This window comes from Carcharhinus amblyrhynchos, unplaced genomic scaffold (assembly GCF_965287045.1).
Source record: "Carcharhinus amblyrhynchos unplaced genomic scaffold, sCarAmb.v2.hapA scaffold_39, whole genome shotgun sequence".
NCBI lineage: Eukaryota > Metazoa > Chordata > Chondrichthyes > Carcharhiniformes > Carcharhinidae > Carcharhinus > Carcharhinus amblyrhynchos.
Genome location: NW_027649780.1, coordinates 8884124 through 8900269, shown reverse-complemented (window position 1 = coordinate 8900269; position 16146 = coordinate 8884124). Strand labels below are relative to the sequence as shown.

At 44.6% G+C, this 16146-nt stretch overlaps 1 protein-coding gene across 1 annotated transcript in view; it reads left to right on the top strand.

The window, feature by feature from the left end:
- Positions 1-1590: 1590 nt before the first annotated feature.
- Positions 1591-16146, top strand: part of LOC145363616 (uncharacterized) — a 64749-nt gene continuing 50193 nt past the window's right edge. Inside the window, exons 1-4 of the mRNA XM_080218797.1 lie at positions 1591-2093; positions 2185-3623; positions 6274-6275; positions 11101-11778. Coding sequence (XP_080074923.1) covers positions 2541-3623; positions 6274-6275; positions 11101-11778 — 1763 coding nt within the window. The 5' untranslated portion in view covers positions 1591-2093; positions 2185-2540. The remainder of the gene's footprint in view (positions 2094-2184; positions 3624-6273; positions 6276-11100; positions 11779-16146) is intronic.

The window sequence follows — 16146 nt, the reverse complement described above, 5'->3', positions numbered from 1 at the left end:
CTGAGAGTGAACCCACAAAAACACAACGGCAAGTTGTGAAATTGAGCTGAAAGAATCTGGTAATTTGTGGGGACGGCACTGGGAAAAGGTGACTATGAAAACTGCTGGATTGTCAAAAAACCCAATTGATTTCCTTATGTCCTTCAGGGAAGGGAACCTGCCATCCAGTCTGGGCACTATGGAAAAAGACAGAGAAATAAGAGAGATCGGGGATGAAGGAGAGGGATTTTATACATCTACAACTCAATGAGAACACTGACAGAATCTCCCAAACCCTCAACTTCCATCATCTCAAAGGATCAAGATAGCAGGTAGATGTGAACATCATCAACTCCAAGTTCCCCTCCAACTCATGTCTTGACTTGTCTGATAGCCAGTATTAACGAACAGAAATTTCTTTCAGTACTGGGAAGACTGAACCCATTGTGTTCAGTCCCCATCACAAACTCCACTTCGTCACCAGTAACTCTATCCCTCTTCCTGGCAACTGTCTGAGGCTGAACTAGGCTGTTCACAATCCTGGTGAAATATTTCACTCCAGGAGGAGCTCCCAGCCACATATCATCAAGACTGCCTGTTTCCATCTTCATTCATTGAAAACCTAGTGTGAGGAGGCCATTTGGCCCATCGAGCCTGCACTGACAACAATCCCATCCAAGCCCTATCATCCCCATTTATCCTATGTATTTACCTTGTTAATCCTGTTGATGCCAAGGGTTAATTTAGCCTGCACATCTAACCTGCACATCTTTGGACTATGGGAGGAAACTGGAGCACCTGGAGAAAACCCACACAGCCACAAGGAAAATGTGCAAACTCCTCATAGTGCCCCGAGGCCAGAATTCCACCTGGGTCCCTGGCACTGTTAGGCAGCTGTGCTAACCACTGTGCCACCAGGCCACATGTCAGTGCCATCACCCGAGTCCACCCCAGTCTCAACTCATCTGGAGACCTCACCCATTGTGACGTCACACACTCACCCATTCCACTGTGACATCACACTCATCCGCTTCCATTGTGACGCCACACTCTCACCCATTCCATTATGACGTCAGGGCTTCACATTCACAATCCCTGCCGGCCTCCCACATTCAGCCTCAATGGCGGCAGTCAGCACGGGCCCAAAACTACCAGCTGCGGCTTCATTTGGTACAAACGGGGGGAGGGGGGACCGGAAAGTTCTCTTCGGGGTTTGGGTTTGAACTGCATGTTTAAGAAGCCTCTCCACCTACCCACCATATTTATCGTTTCCCGCATGTCACCCTCTACCTCGTATCGATCTCGCTTTCAAATTAAAACTGTCCATCCATCGCCATTACCCGCAATGCGCATGCTTCAGGTCACGCCCCCTCTTTCACTCTGATTGGTTGGAGGACCAGCCGCTCCAGTTCGATCCTCCAGCCCCGCCCCTCATTCACTCCGATTGGTTGGAGGAACAAGCCCGTTCCTCTGCTCAGTCCTCCAGGCTCACCCCCCTCTTCCTATTGGTCCGGAGCCGCCGTCAATCAGTGCCTGGGCATTGTGATGTGGAGCATGCGCAGTGTCATTGCTGTCCTTGGCGCTTGTTTGTCCCGGAGAAGCGGAGTCAGCGTTAGGCGGTGGCTGGGAGGGTCTGGAAACACTTTGTGGATCCGCAAACCCTTCAGAATCATTGTCAGCTCCCTGGTTTGCAGCTGCGGGGCTTCTCCCTCCCTCCCTCCCGGGAACAGACCCAGGTTAACGGCCCCATCCTGGCTCAGCCACTGGAGGATGGTTCACATCAGAGGATGGGGGAGGGGGACAGTAAATAAGAGGTTCCACTTTGGCCTCAAATCAATGAGGACTCTGATCTCTGGGAAGGAAGGAAACCCTGGGAGGTGAGTGGGGAGGATTCACAAATACCCGCTGGAGGCCCCAACACCCCCAATAAGATCCATTGGTTTTATTGTCAGTCTGCAGACAGGAGCTGGAGAACTGAACCCAGACAGAGAAGAGGGAGGGAGAAAACTGGGAGTGGAGGAAAGAAATGGTGGAGATGGTGAGATAGATTTGGATTTCAGCCCAGGGAAGGGGGAGAGTGTGTGGGGTGGGGAATTACAGATTTGGGAGAACAGGTGAGGAAAAAATGCTGCAGAGAAACTAGAATTGTTTGTTCAGAATTTCTATCCTGGACTGACGGTGACGACTTTTCTCAACTTTTTACAGGATATTGGAAGTGGAGGATTGGCAGATGGAAAACGCAAACTGAACATCACGTCTGACAAAGCCATTTGGTTCATCAGGAGCTGAATATCATCAGCCTTTGAATGTGAAAGGAAAAATGTTTGTCTATTCTGTGGGCAAAGATTTTAAACATAGTGTGACCAGAAAAGCATCGGGACAAACACGCACCCGAGTGAGAATGGTCCAGTGAACTGACTGTGGAAAGAGCTTTAACCAGTTTCACAGCCTGAAAAATCATCACACCATTCACAGCAGGGAGAAACTATATACATGTGTGTGTGTGTGGGAAAGGCTTCAACTGTTCATCCACCCTGGAGAAACACAAGAGCACCAGCACCATGGAGAAACCATGGAAATGTGTGGAGTGCGGGAAGGGATTCGGTTTCCCGTCACAATTGGAAGTTCATCGGCGCAGTCACACTGGGGAGAGACCATTCACCTGCTCCGTCTGTGGGAAGGGATTCACCCATTCATACAACCTTCTGACACACCAACGGGTTCACACTGGGGAGAGGCCATTCACCTGCCCTGTGTGTGGGAAGAGATTCACTCGCTCATCTCACATTGTGACACACCAACTTGTTCACACTGATGAGAGACTGTTCAGATGTTCTGACTGTGAGAAGAGTTTTAAATGCGAAAAAGATCTGCTGACACACCAACGCATTCACACTGGGGAGAGACCGTTCACCTGCTCTGTGTGTGGGAAAGGATTCATTCAATCATCCCACCTGCAGACACATCAACTTGTTCACTCTGACAACAAACTTTTTAATTGTTCTGACTGTGAGAAGAGCTTTAAAAACAAAAAGGATCTGCTAACACACCAATATACTCACACTGGGGAGAGGCCATTCACCTGCTGTGTGTGTGGGAAGGGATTCAGCCGTCCATCTGCCCTACTGAACCATCAGAGAATTCACACTGGGGAGAGGCCCTTCACCTGCTCAGACTGTGGGAAGGGATTCATTAATTCATCCAATCTTCTGATCCACCAGCAGCTCCACACAGGGGATCGACCGTTCACCTGCTCTGAATGTGGGAAGGGATTCACCCGTTCATACAACCTTCTGACTCACCAGCAGGTTCACAGTGAGGAGAGGCCATTCACTTGCTCCGTGTGTGGGAAGGGATTCACTCGTTCATCTAACCTACTGAACCACCAGCGAGTTCACACTGGGGAGAGGCCGTTCACCTGCTCTGTGTGTGGGAAAGGATTCAGTCAGTCATCCAACCTGCTGACACATCAGAGAGTTCACAGTGGGGAGAAGCCATTTACCTGCTCTGTATGTGGGAAGGGATTTTCTCATTTATCTTACCTTCTGCAACACCAGCAAGTTCACACTGGGGAGAGGCCATTCACCTGTAGTGTCTGTGGAAAGGGATTTATTCAGTCATCCCACCTGCTAACACACCAGCGAGTTCACAAGAGATTGCAAGGTTTGGATTCTACACATATTGATGCTGTTAATCATACCCAGGACTGAATTATGTTCACTCTGACTTTTTTCTTCTATTGAGGTTTGATATTCTGAATAAATGTGAAATAGACATTTGATTGAATTATTGTTGTAGATTTTTGTCTTTTCCATTTGAGTGCTCAACATCACCAGGCTGCAGCTCAGAATGGGCAGTCTGAGGGAGAATCATACAGTAAACAGAACTTCATTCTTGACACAGTCCTTCAGGGTCATGCTAAGAGGGGCACACAACACTTTGGTCTTTTTCGTCACTTTTCACTGACAGCGAAGTCCCCGTGTTGATGAATCCTGAGGTACGTAAGAAATGTGTCCAGTCACTCTTTTCCATGGTTCAGAGCCCCTAGACATGGAACAGAAGCTCCTTTACAACTGTGATTAGAGTCAGGAAGAACAACGGTGAATGGTGGAAACGTGCTGTCAGAGATTGGTGTAAAACTGGGATCTATTCCTGATTGAGAGTGAAACGGCAGGTTTAGGTTTCCAGACTAAAAAATGCAAAAAAGTCTGAAACATTTTAATGTGTGTGTGTGTGTGTGTGTGTGTGTGTGTGTGTGTCAGTCGTGTTTATTGAACAGAAACTGGCTTAAAATAAATCAGTAGAAGTCTGCATTAAAGTAACAGCTGGAGAAGTTCAAAGGAGCCTGTTAACTGCTGGGACAATTAGACAACAATTTTGATTCCCAGATAGAGAAGGAGCTGCACTGTGCACCCAGCAATTTGATGATGTGTGCTTCCCACACACTATCCTTTTAAATAAACCTCACTCCTAATAGCCTTTAATCATTATAAACAGAACAGAGAGAAGCTGAGCAGCATCGGAGTCCTGACTGACCATTTAAGAATGAGTGATGTGTTCAGCTGAAGTTTCCTGTTGGTAGTTATCTGGGTGACCTCCTTATTTTAATCATTCTCAGTGATCCCTAGGTATGTGAACCTGTTCTCCTCTCTTTCAGACATTCACTCACTTAACATCTCTCTCTCAGAAACTCAATCATTTAACACTTCTCATCTCTTTCACATTCACTGAATGTTGCTCTTTCTCTACAGGCATTCACTCACACTTACCTTCCACCTCTCTTACGCTCTAACCTCACTCCTCTCTCACATTCATTTAACCTCTCTCCTCTCAGGTACTGTCTTTGTCATTTAATGTCTCTCTATCTTTCTTTCAAATATTCACTCATTTAACCTTCCTATTTCAGATAATGCTTAAACTTATTCATTATTTTCTCTCTCTCGTTACCAGTCTGAAAAAGCACAAACATACTTCATCTCTTCGATGTCTGAGAAAACATCTTATTGATGGAGATTCAATCTTCTCTGTTTCTCTCTCCCACTTCGTCCAACAGGCCCTGACTCACTTTAAGTCTCTTTTCTAATAACTCTCTTTGGGAAAACTCATTTGTTCCCTAATTCCTCCTCATTTCTCCCAGTGATGACCCTCGATCCATCTCCCAATTCAATGACTGTGTTAAAAATCCAAATTATCCCCTTTATTGTTTAACATGGGAATGGAGGTGAATGTAATGCTGAGACCAGCAGCAATCTGTGTGGTTGTTCTTGATGCTGTCAGAGTGAGTTCACCCTCACAGGCAGGAAGACTGTTCACGGTGATAACATCAAACGGATGCCGGCTGTTTCATCCTCAAATAACACAACTTCCTGTTTCTCTGACTGTTCCAAACCGCACATCTCACTTCTGAACAGAAAATAAATCCAGGGACCACAATCTGGTGAGAACATCTGTTAACGCAGCCTATATCTGTCCACAGAGTCAGGGCAGAATCACACAGGTCACATTGTGGTGACATTTACAAATGAGCCAGTTATTTCTGTTCAGAGTTTCGATTCGCAGATATAACCAGCTGTGTTTGTGGATCAATTACTGAGTTCCCTCTGCTCCCCATAGCCAAGAACTGATAGCCTGGAGAGCAGAGGAGGTTTACTAGGCTGATACCGGAGTTGAGGGGGTTGAGCTATGAGGAGAGGCTGAATAAACTAGGCTTGTACTCGTTAGAGTTTAGAAGAATGAGGGGAGATCTCATTGAGACGTATAAGACGATGAATGGGATGGATAGGATAGAGGTGGAGAGACTCTTCCCGCTCAAAAAAGACAGTAGGACTAGGGGGCACAGCCTCAAGATAAAGGGGGGGCGGTTTAGAACGGAGTTGAGGAGGAACTTCTTCACTCAAAGGGTGGTGAATATCTGGAATTCTCTGCCCGTTGAAGTGGTGGAGGCTGCCTCGCTAAATATTTTTAAGAAGCGGGTTGATGGGTTTTTGATAAGAGAGGGGATTAAGGGTTATGGGGAGAGGGCGGGAAAGTGGAACTGAGCCACGACAGATCAGCCATGATCTTATTGAATGGCGGGGCAGGCTCGAAGGGCCAGATGGCCTACTCCTGCTCCTATTATGTTCTTATGTGTTATATTATTCTCTCTGTATTGCTTGTTTCCTCTGTTTCTCATCTTTTATCTTTGACACCTTGTCTTTCTACTTTTTAAAATCTTTCTCAAAATATCTCACAGTCTTTCTGTCTCTCCCTTCCTCTGCATCTTTCTCAGTCTCCATGTGTTCCTATTTAATCGAGATGTTCAAAATCATAGAGAGTTTCTGATTGATTATAGAAAGAAAGACAGGGAGTAAAGCAGAAAAACCCAGCAGGTTCGGTGGCATCTGTCCAGAGAGAAACAGATAATATTTTGAGTCCATATAGTTCTTCAGGGCAAGAGAAACATGTGTTATCCATCTTAGATTAGGGAATATGATGGGGAGATTTAATAAAAGTGTTTAAAATGACAAATAATTTATGGTAATGTCAATGGAGAGAAATTATCTCCCAGGAGCAGGAGGGTCTGTCAATGGAGAGAATCAATTTCCCAAGTGTAGGAGGGTCTGTGAGCAGAGGACACAGATTTAATATAATTGACAACAGAATTGAAGGGGGTGGTAAGGAGAATTTTTTACACAATAACTTGATATGATCTGGAATGCACAAACTGACAGTTGCTAGAAGCAGGTTTAATAGTAACTTTCAAAAGAAATTGGATAAATATTGGCAGAGTTATGGTGAATGGGATTAATTAGATAGTTCATTCATCTTTGTGACATTCTGAATGTTTCTCCCCTGAGGTTTTAATATTTAGTCTTTTCAGTCACAGTGTGTCTCAAGCAGAAGATTTAAACATTGGGTTTGATGAGCTGTCAGATCTGTTTCCTATGTATCTGTGTAACTTGAGAACTGCAGATAACCATGAAAAGGAACTGATTATTTTCAGTTCCTCTAACAGATACACTTCAGATATCAGAAATCTCAGGAGATCCTCATTATTCTCGCCTTAAATATAACAGCTCTCAGTCAGGCTGAGTCAGTCACACATGTGTCTCTATTATGATGTTTCCACTTCTATTTTATTATTCACCTCCCAGTGACACTCACTATAACACAAACACCTTAAAATATCATTGCTCCCTTACACCTTGTCCTACTTTAACCGAATGTTTGTTGGGCCTAATGTCAGATTACCTGCAGTTAAAATGACCTCAGAGACACTGAAAACGACCTTTCAATCAATCTCAGGAGCTGCAATTGTAAAATACAGTAAAAAGTCTGACAGCAGGATTGGAATAACAGATAGGTCATTGTCTGATAATGACAGTGGCAGAGTAACACACACCAGAATTTAAATATATTACATTAACAGACCACGACTCACTCGCACTATCAAATGAAGCCTAAACTTTGGTTATGGTGCACTAGATACTGATTGTATTATCATTACATTGGATCTAATGCTGTGTTCACTGACATACTGCAACGTGTTTCTTATTACTTGAACAAACATTTCATTGTTACACTCAGGTTAAGTCAGTGCTTTGCTGTATTTTCTCTGTGCTCCATCTCCACTGTGACTGTACTGGAGCCTGTGTGTGTCATCTTGTTACACTCAGACTCTTATTATTGGTCAAGCAGCAAGTAACCGTCACAATGCCCGGCTGAGTGACGGCAGCACGGACCAATGGGAAGAGGGGACAGTCGGTCGGTCCAATCAATAGGAGCGAATGAGGGGCGGGGTCAGCTTTGCCTGGAGCATGCGTAGTGTGAGTAATGGCGATGGAAAACAGCTTTTGTTTTGGGCTCGGAAATCTGTTAGTGATTGACGGTACGGAGAGAGCAATGGATCGCCCAGGTGGATGGAAACGCTGCGTAAGCGTGTTGTGTAAGCCGCAAACCGCGGAAGAGAGCTTCCCGGACCCAGTTTGTACTGAGCAGGGCTGCAGCTTCTCATGTTCGTCCCGGGTTAATGTTCTCCATCTTTATTCGGGGCAATATGCAGCAGTGCGCACGTGTGGCCGCCATGTTTGTGGAGGGCAATGATGTCATTGAGAGGGAGGAGCTTGTTCCCCATTGTTCAGAATGGAGACAACTTGTCCATCAAACTGCATCAATCCTCTGAGTCCCAATGTCTTATTGATGACGCAGAGCGGTGACAAAGAAGGAAAGAAAGGGGAAATAAAAACAGAAAATGCTGGAAAATCTCAGTAGATCTGATAGCATCTGCGGAGAGAGAATAGAATGCTCTCTCCACTCACATTTAAGACTTGATTACCTGTAAAAATTTGTATTCCAACCATTATTTTGTAAATTGAGTTTGTGTCTTTATATGCCTTGTTTGTGAATAGAACTCCGACTCACCTGATGAAGGAGCAGTGCTCTGAAAGCTAGTGGAGTTTGCTACCAAATAAACCTGTTGGACTTTAATCTTACTGTGTTTACCCCAGTCCAGCATCACCATCTCCACGTCAGAGAGAATAGAACCAATGTTTCAAGACTGGATGACCCATAAAGCTTGTACATGTGTATAAAGAGCATGTAAACTTCAACACATCCATGTACCTTTGTATACCTCTATCAATCTTCTTTGTTCCAAGGAGAACAACCCCCATTTATCTTTAAAAAAATTGCAAGAAGGTAGAAGTGAAGGTAAGAGTTTTATAAATTTTCTTAAATAATTTATTTGGTGTTCGAAATGTCAGTCAGTGGGGTTAAGTGCTGCACTTGTGAGATGTGGGAGATCTGTGATTCTTCCAGCATCACGGATGACTATGTCTACAGGAAGTGCACCCAATTGCAGCTCCTTACGGACTGCATGGAGAGGTTGGAGCAGCAATTGGATACATTTAGGAGCGTGAAGGTGGTGGAAAGTGTCATAGTTAGGAGCATTAGAGACATGGTCACACTCAAGGTGCAGGCAGATAGATGGGTGAGTGCTAGAAGGGGCAGGCAGTCAGTACAGGAATTCCCTGTGGTCATCTCCTTCTCTAACAAATATATCGTTTTGGATACTATTGGGAGGAGGTAAAGCTTATCAGGGGATAAATACAGCAGCCAGAGACCTGGCACCACGGCTGGCTTTGTTGTTAAGCAGGGAGGTACAATAGTTAGGGGTGCAGATAGGTGCTTCTGTGGATACGAAAGAGACTCCAGGATGTTGTGTTGCCTCCCTGATGTCAGGGTCCAGGAAGTCTCTAAAAGGGCAGAAAGCACTCTGAGGTGAGAGGGTGAACAGCCAGTGGTCATAGTATGTATTGGTACAAAAGTAGGACAAGGTCCTAAAACAGCAGTTAAGGGAGTTAGGTAGAAAGTTAAAAAGCAAGACCTCTTGGGTTGTAATCACAGGATTGCTCCCTGTGCCACCTATAAGTTTATAAGATCCTGTAAGAGGGTTTTACAAAAATAATCAGTGTCAGTACAGGATAGAAATTCAGAACAGGTAATTGTAATTTCTATGGAACATTCTTTCCTCTCTCATTCCCCAAAAGTTGTAAGTCTCCACCCCACACACCCTCCCTCCATTCTCACTCTGCTGTATCTAATATTCACCCTCCTAATTCTCCTGAAGGTGCTGATTGAGGCTGATTGACAGACTGGAAGAACTCTGGTCCTCCAGCCAATCAGAGCACAGGCTTTATGTGAATGAAGATTGAGCTTCAGAAAACCTAAAATTTGCTGCTGTCTTCAACATTTGTGAGTAAAACACTTTCCTTCCCCCACCCCCTTTCCATTTCTTATTATTTCTAGTTCTATAATATATTACTGCAGCAGCACAGCAGTCTATTGGGCAACTCGAGTCATGGAACCCCTACAGTGAAGAAGGAGGCCTTTCGGCCCATCAAGTCTGCACTGACTCTCCAACAGAGCATTCTTCAGAGACTCTCTCCCTGTAGTACGATGGATTTATCCTGCTAATCCCCCAACCCACACATCCTGGGACACTAAGTGGCAACTGAGCATGGCTAATCAACCTAACCTGTACATCTTATGGACAGTAAGAAGTCTCACAATACCAGGTTAAAGTCCAACAGGGTTATTTGATAGTATGAGCTTTCGGAGCACTGCTCCCACCCCAGTCCAACCTCAACATCTCCACATCACCTTATAGACCGCAGATTGATTCTTTGCAGAACAAACCAATCAGTCCTTTTCTTTCCCTCTATCAACATTCCTCTGCAAGTTTTATTTCCTTCAAGCGCCCACCCAATTTCAGTTTGAAATTATTGAACATCTTCTGTTTCACCATCCTCAGTTCTAGATATGTGCTCTGCCTACCTAGATATTAATCTTCCTCAAATCCCCGTTCTACCACTACTCAAGTAATAATGTCCTGTATATTACGCTTTTATCCAGTATTATAGACATCTGTCTGGCAGCCTGCATGGAGATTTTCAGCTCTCTGTGTCCAGGACAGGAAGCAGGGAGCATGGATCTCTCAATCAGCCTCAATCGGCACCTTCAGGAGAATTGGGAGGGTGAATATTAGATACAGCAGAATGAGAGTGGAGGGAGAGTGTTTGGAATGGAGATTTACAGCTTTTGTGGAATGAGAGAGGAAAGAATGTGCCATAGAAAACTAGAATTGTCTGTCCTACATTTCTGTTCTGTACTGACACTGATGACATTTGTGAACTCCTTTTACAGGATATCAGAAGATGAGGATTTACAGACAGAAATATCAAAGCAAACGCCTCATCAACATCTGACAGAGTCACTCAATTCGTCAGGACCTCAATATCATCGACTTTTGAATCTAGAAGGAGAAATGTTTCTCTGTTCTATCTGCTTAAGGAGATTTTAAGCATCAATGTGACTGGAAAAGCAGCGAGATACATACACACAGTTGAGTGAGAGTGTTCCAGTGCACTGAGTACAGAAAGAACTTTAACCAGTTACACAGCCTGAAAATACATCGCACCATTCACAGTGGGCAGAGACTGTACCTGTGTTCTGTGTGAGATTTAACTGATTGTTTAACCTGGAGAGTTACAAGGACACCTGCCCCATGGAGAAACCGTGGAAATGTGGGGATTGTGGGAGAGGATTCAGTTTTCCATCTCAGCTGGAAATTCATCAGCGCAGTCATTCTGGGGAGAGGCCGTTCATCTGCTCTGTGTGTGGGAAGGGATACACTCAGATAATTGATTTACAGAGACACCAGCGAGTTCACACTGGGGAGAGGCCATTCACTTGCTCTGAGTGTGGGAAAGGATTCACTCGGTTATCCAGTCTGCAGAGACACCACCGATTTCACACTGGGGAGAGACCTTTCATCTGCTCTGTGTGTGGGAAGGGGTTCACTCAGTTAGTTGATTTGCAGTGCCATCAGCGAGTTCACACTGGGGAGAGGCCGTTCACTTGCTCTGAGTGTGGGAAAGGATTCAGTGTGGCGTCAGGCCTGCGGAGACACCAGTTAGTTCACACTGGGGAGAGGCCGTTCACTTGCCCAGTGTGTGGGAAAGATTTCAGTCAGTTGCCCTACTTGCTGAGGCACAATGTCACTCACACCCAGGAGAGACCCTTTAAATGCTCTGACTGTGGGAGGGATTTCAAAAGCTCTCAGCTAATGATGTCCCACCAGTGCATTCACACTGAGGAGAGACCGTTCAGCTGCTCTCACTGCACAAAGAGATTCAGATCATCATCTGCCCTGCGGACACACCAGCGAGTTCACACTGGGGAGAGACCGTTCACCTGCACTGAGTGTGGGAAGGGATTCACTCACTCATCCCGACTGCAGAAACACCAGCGAGTTCACAAATCATAGAGTCATACAGTACAGAAGAGGCCTTTCAGCCCATCGCGTCTGCACTGACAAAACTATACTAAATTTGCACTAATCTATTTTCCAGCACTTGGCTGATGGTGTTTGAACTGTCAAAACATTCCAGTGCTCATCCATGTGCTTTTTAAAGGTTGTGAGGTTTCCTGCCTCTACTACCCTCCCAGACAGTGAATTCCAGACTCCCACCACCCTCTGGGTGAAAACATTTTTCCTCAAATCCCCCAAAACCTCCTGTCCCTCACCTTAAAATGATCCCACCTCATTATTGATCCTTCAAATAAGGGATACAGCTGCTTCCTATCCACCCTGTCCATACCCCTCATAATCTTATACGCCTCAATCATGCCTCCCCTCAGCCTTCTCTGCTCTAAAGAAAACAATCCAACCCTATCGAGTCTCTCCTTATAGCTCAGCTGCTCCATCCCAGGCAACATCTCGGTGAACCTCCTCTGAACCCCCTCCAGCGCAATCACATCCTTACTACAGTGAGAGAATCAGTACGAGTGCAAACTGGGGTTAAACAGAGCTGCATCATCGCCCCAACCTTCATCCCCACCTTCCCTGCAGCAACACGCCACCCCAGTGCCATGAAGCTCCCGCTGGAGTCGAGCTAACCAACTCGACCAGTTGGAAGCTTTTAATGTCCCACCCCACCAGGCCAGAAGCAAGACCAGCCCAATCTCAGTCATCAGGCTGCAGTACGCTGGCTCTGGCGGGTAAGTAATGCCCTAGTAGTATTATCACTAGACTATTAATCCAGCAAATGTTCTGGAGACCCGGGTTCGAATCCCACCACGGCCGATGGTGGAACTTGAATTCAATAAAAAAAATTAAGAACCTACTGATGACCATGAAATCATTGTCAATTGTTGGAAAAACCCATCTGATTCATTAATGTCCTTTAGAGAAGGGAATCTGCTGTCCTTCATTGATCTGGCCTACATGTGACTCCAGAGCCACAGTGATGTGGTTAACTCTCAAATGCCCTCAGGCAACTAGGGATGGGGAATAAATGCTGGCCAGCCAGCGATGCCCATGTCCCACAAATTAAATTTAAAATTGCCTATTTGATTTGATTTATTATTGTCACGTGTATTAGTTTACAGTGAAAAGTATTGTTTCTTACGCTATACAGACAGCATACTGTACAAAGGGAAGGAGAGAGTGCAGAATGTTACAGTCAGAGGTGTATGTGTTAGGTCCACTCAAAAGTCTGCTGACAGCATGCAAGAAGCTGTTTTTGAGTCGGTTGACACATGTCCTCAGACTTTTGTCTCTTTTTCTCAATGGACGAAGATGGAAGAGAGAATGTCCGGGGTGCATGGGGATACTTAATAATGATGACTGCTTTTCCAAGGCAGTGGGAGACTGGTTTGAGTGAGGGATTGGGCTTTGTTCACAATCTGAGTGTGTCTGTGCGCACACTCAGAGGTTGATCTCGGGGATTTTCACAGTAACTTTATTGTAGCATTAACGTAAGCCTATTTGTGACAGCAATAAACAAGTTTAAACTTACCCACAAACTATCGTTGATGCTTCCAGTGAGGCCTGTGAGAGAATGGGCCTCAGACTAAACATCCGGGAAACAAAGGTTCTCTCCCAGCCCACTCCTGTTCCCCCTCCCGACCACCAAAATCCATGGTGAGCCCCTGGACAATGTGGATCATTTCCCACACCTTGGGAGCCTCCTGTTGGCACGGGCAGACATCGATGATGAAATCCAGCAGTGACTCCAATACGCCAGTGCAGGCTTCAGGCGCATGAGGAACAGAGTGTTCGAAGCCCGAGACCTCAAATCCAGTACCAAGCTCATGGTCTACAGAGCAGCTGTGGTCCCTGCCCTCCTGTATCCATCAGAAACATGGACAGGGAACAGCAGACACCTCAAATCCCTGGAGAGATGTCACCAATGATGCCTGCACAAAATCCTGCAAATCCCCTAGCAGGATAGGAATACCAATGTGAGTGTCCTCCCCCGGGCCAATATCCCCAGTAGCGAGGCACTGGTCACACTAGACCAGCTGCGATGGGCAGGCCACATTGTCCTCAAGCCCCACACAAGACTCCCGAAACAAGTGCTGTACTCCAAGCTCCGCAATGGCAAGCTGTTGGAGAAAATTCCCAATAAGTTTGAGAAATTTTAAACCATTAGGCATTTCAGACACTACCAGCATTAAGTTAAATGACATAGAATGTCAGAGGGTAAAATGCAATTAATGATTAAAGTATTAATGATTTTCTTTGTATGGAAAATGATTGGTTCACAACTAATGAAAGGCGGGAGAATTTGACATGAAGAATGTAGAATTGATCTATCCTAAGCATTTTATGTCAGATTTATTGCAGAGATCAGGATACTTCTCTTCGAGAAAGGTATTACACTGTCCAATAATGTTTCCCTTCGATTGTTGGTCAAATAAAAGACAAGTCTTTAAACTGGGACACTGGCTTTCGTGAGTCTTTGTATTGTCTGAAGGTTTTGGCAATATCTGGTCTCCAGTGGTAATGTACTCAGTGTGTTGGGGGCAATGAACTCAGAAGAATCATTCAACACTCAAGCCTGATTCAATCGACAAACAGTTTATTGAATTACCATTACCACCTGTAAAATTTTTGTTCTTTATCTGGGGTTGAGATGACAACGACAGAATTCTCACAGTTATTCCAAATTCCTCCAGGCTACATTTAAAATTTCCAAATTTAACTGGTTTGAATAAATCCACAATTATAAACTAAAATAGACACGAGTTTCCAAGTGATTTAAAAACAAATCAACTGACTGCTGAAAGGATTAACTTTTCTACAGAGCCGAAAGGGGTGGGGAGTGAGCAGAAAAAACTTGGCATGTAATTATGGCATTTTACATAATTTTAAAAAACTTTTCTAACAACAAAACAAACTTGATTTTAAACTTCATCTATTCATTTTTTGTTACATTCCTCAACCTAATTATTGTAATTTGATCAGTTATAGTTAGGATGGTAACTTCTGTGCTTTATAAACTGATTCACTCATTGTGTTAATTCTACATGGGCTCGGAGAATCAGAAGCCAGACTTCTTCATTCTTACCCTTTTTTCCCTCTCCCACCACTCCCTCTGTTTTGGGGGAGGATCGAGGGGATTCCAAATCTCATTTTATCATAAAAGTGAAATACTGCGGATGCTCGAATCTGAAACAAAAGCACAAAATGCTCAAAAATCTCAGCAGGTCTGACAGCATCTGTGGAGAGAGAACAGAGCCAATATCTCGAGTCTGGATGACCCTTTATCAGAGCTCTTATGAAGTGTCATCCAGACTCGAAATGGCTCTATTCTCAAACCATTTTATCATAGGTTTTGTGTTCTTACTTTCCAAATGGTAGGTAAGAGACCTGTCCCATACCCACTCAAGCTCTGATTTTTCGCTGGCCATGATGGGGTCAGATAATAACCATTACGATCTACTCTCAGAGGGTCTGCTTTTCAGTCCAGTGCTACTTGAAGTACACCATCACTTCACTGACTATCGGGTCACAAATCAGTCACTTTATCACAAATTTAAGATGAATTAATTTAAACAATGCCTGAGAACGCTTCTTAATTTCTTAACCAACTACCTACCACTGTTTGTTGATTGGTCAGACCCCCTTTTTACAGATTTGGGTATCTCAGCCGCTGAACACCAGCCAGTCCTGGGATAAGTTTAATTCCGACTCATTCCCAGTAAATATTCTCACCAGGTCCTCTGTCAGGGCCCTGCTAAGCAGCTTTAATGGTCCATAATTGCAGAAACTGAGCTGTCACAGGAATATGGTCAAGACAGTCCAGTCCCATAATGCCTCACATTCAATCTGCAGTCCTTCAATTATAACAGAATATGTGTCTGTATGTAGCTGCCTCGGCCACGGTCAACCCCAACACTGCCTTCTTGAACTGCTACAATGCCTGTAAATACATCCACAGTGCTATTAGGGATTTGAAGTTACACATTCCAGACTTTCACTAATTAAAAGGTGGATACCAGATTGATATATTCCATTCAACCACACCCAAGGTGAGTTATCCCAATTTCATTATTGTCCAGGACAATATATTCACAATATCTTTAAAACAGAAATTAAACATTCCCATTTGATTTCAGGTATTAACATATTCGTTAGTTTGTTCTTTATTGTCGACATCAGACTGGGGTTGTTCCCCTTGGAGCAAAGGAGGTTGAGGGGAGATTTGAAAGAGATGGTTAAGATTATGACAGATTTAGATAAGATGGACAAAGAAAATCTGTTCCCATTAGCTGATGGGACAAGGACGAGGGGGTCAGAGATTTAAAGTTTTGGGTCAGAGATGCGGGGGGTAGAATGTG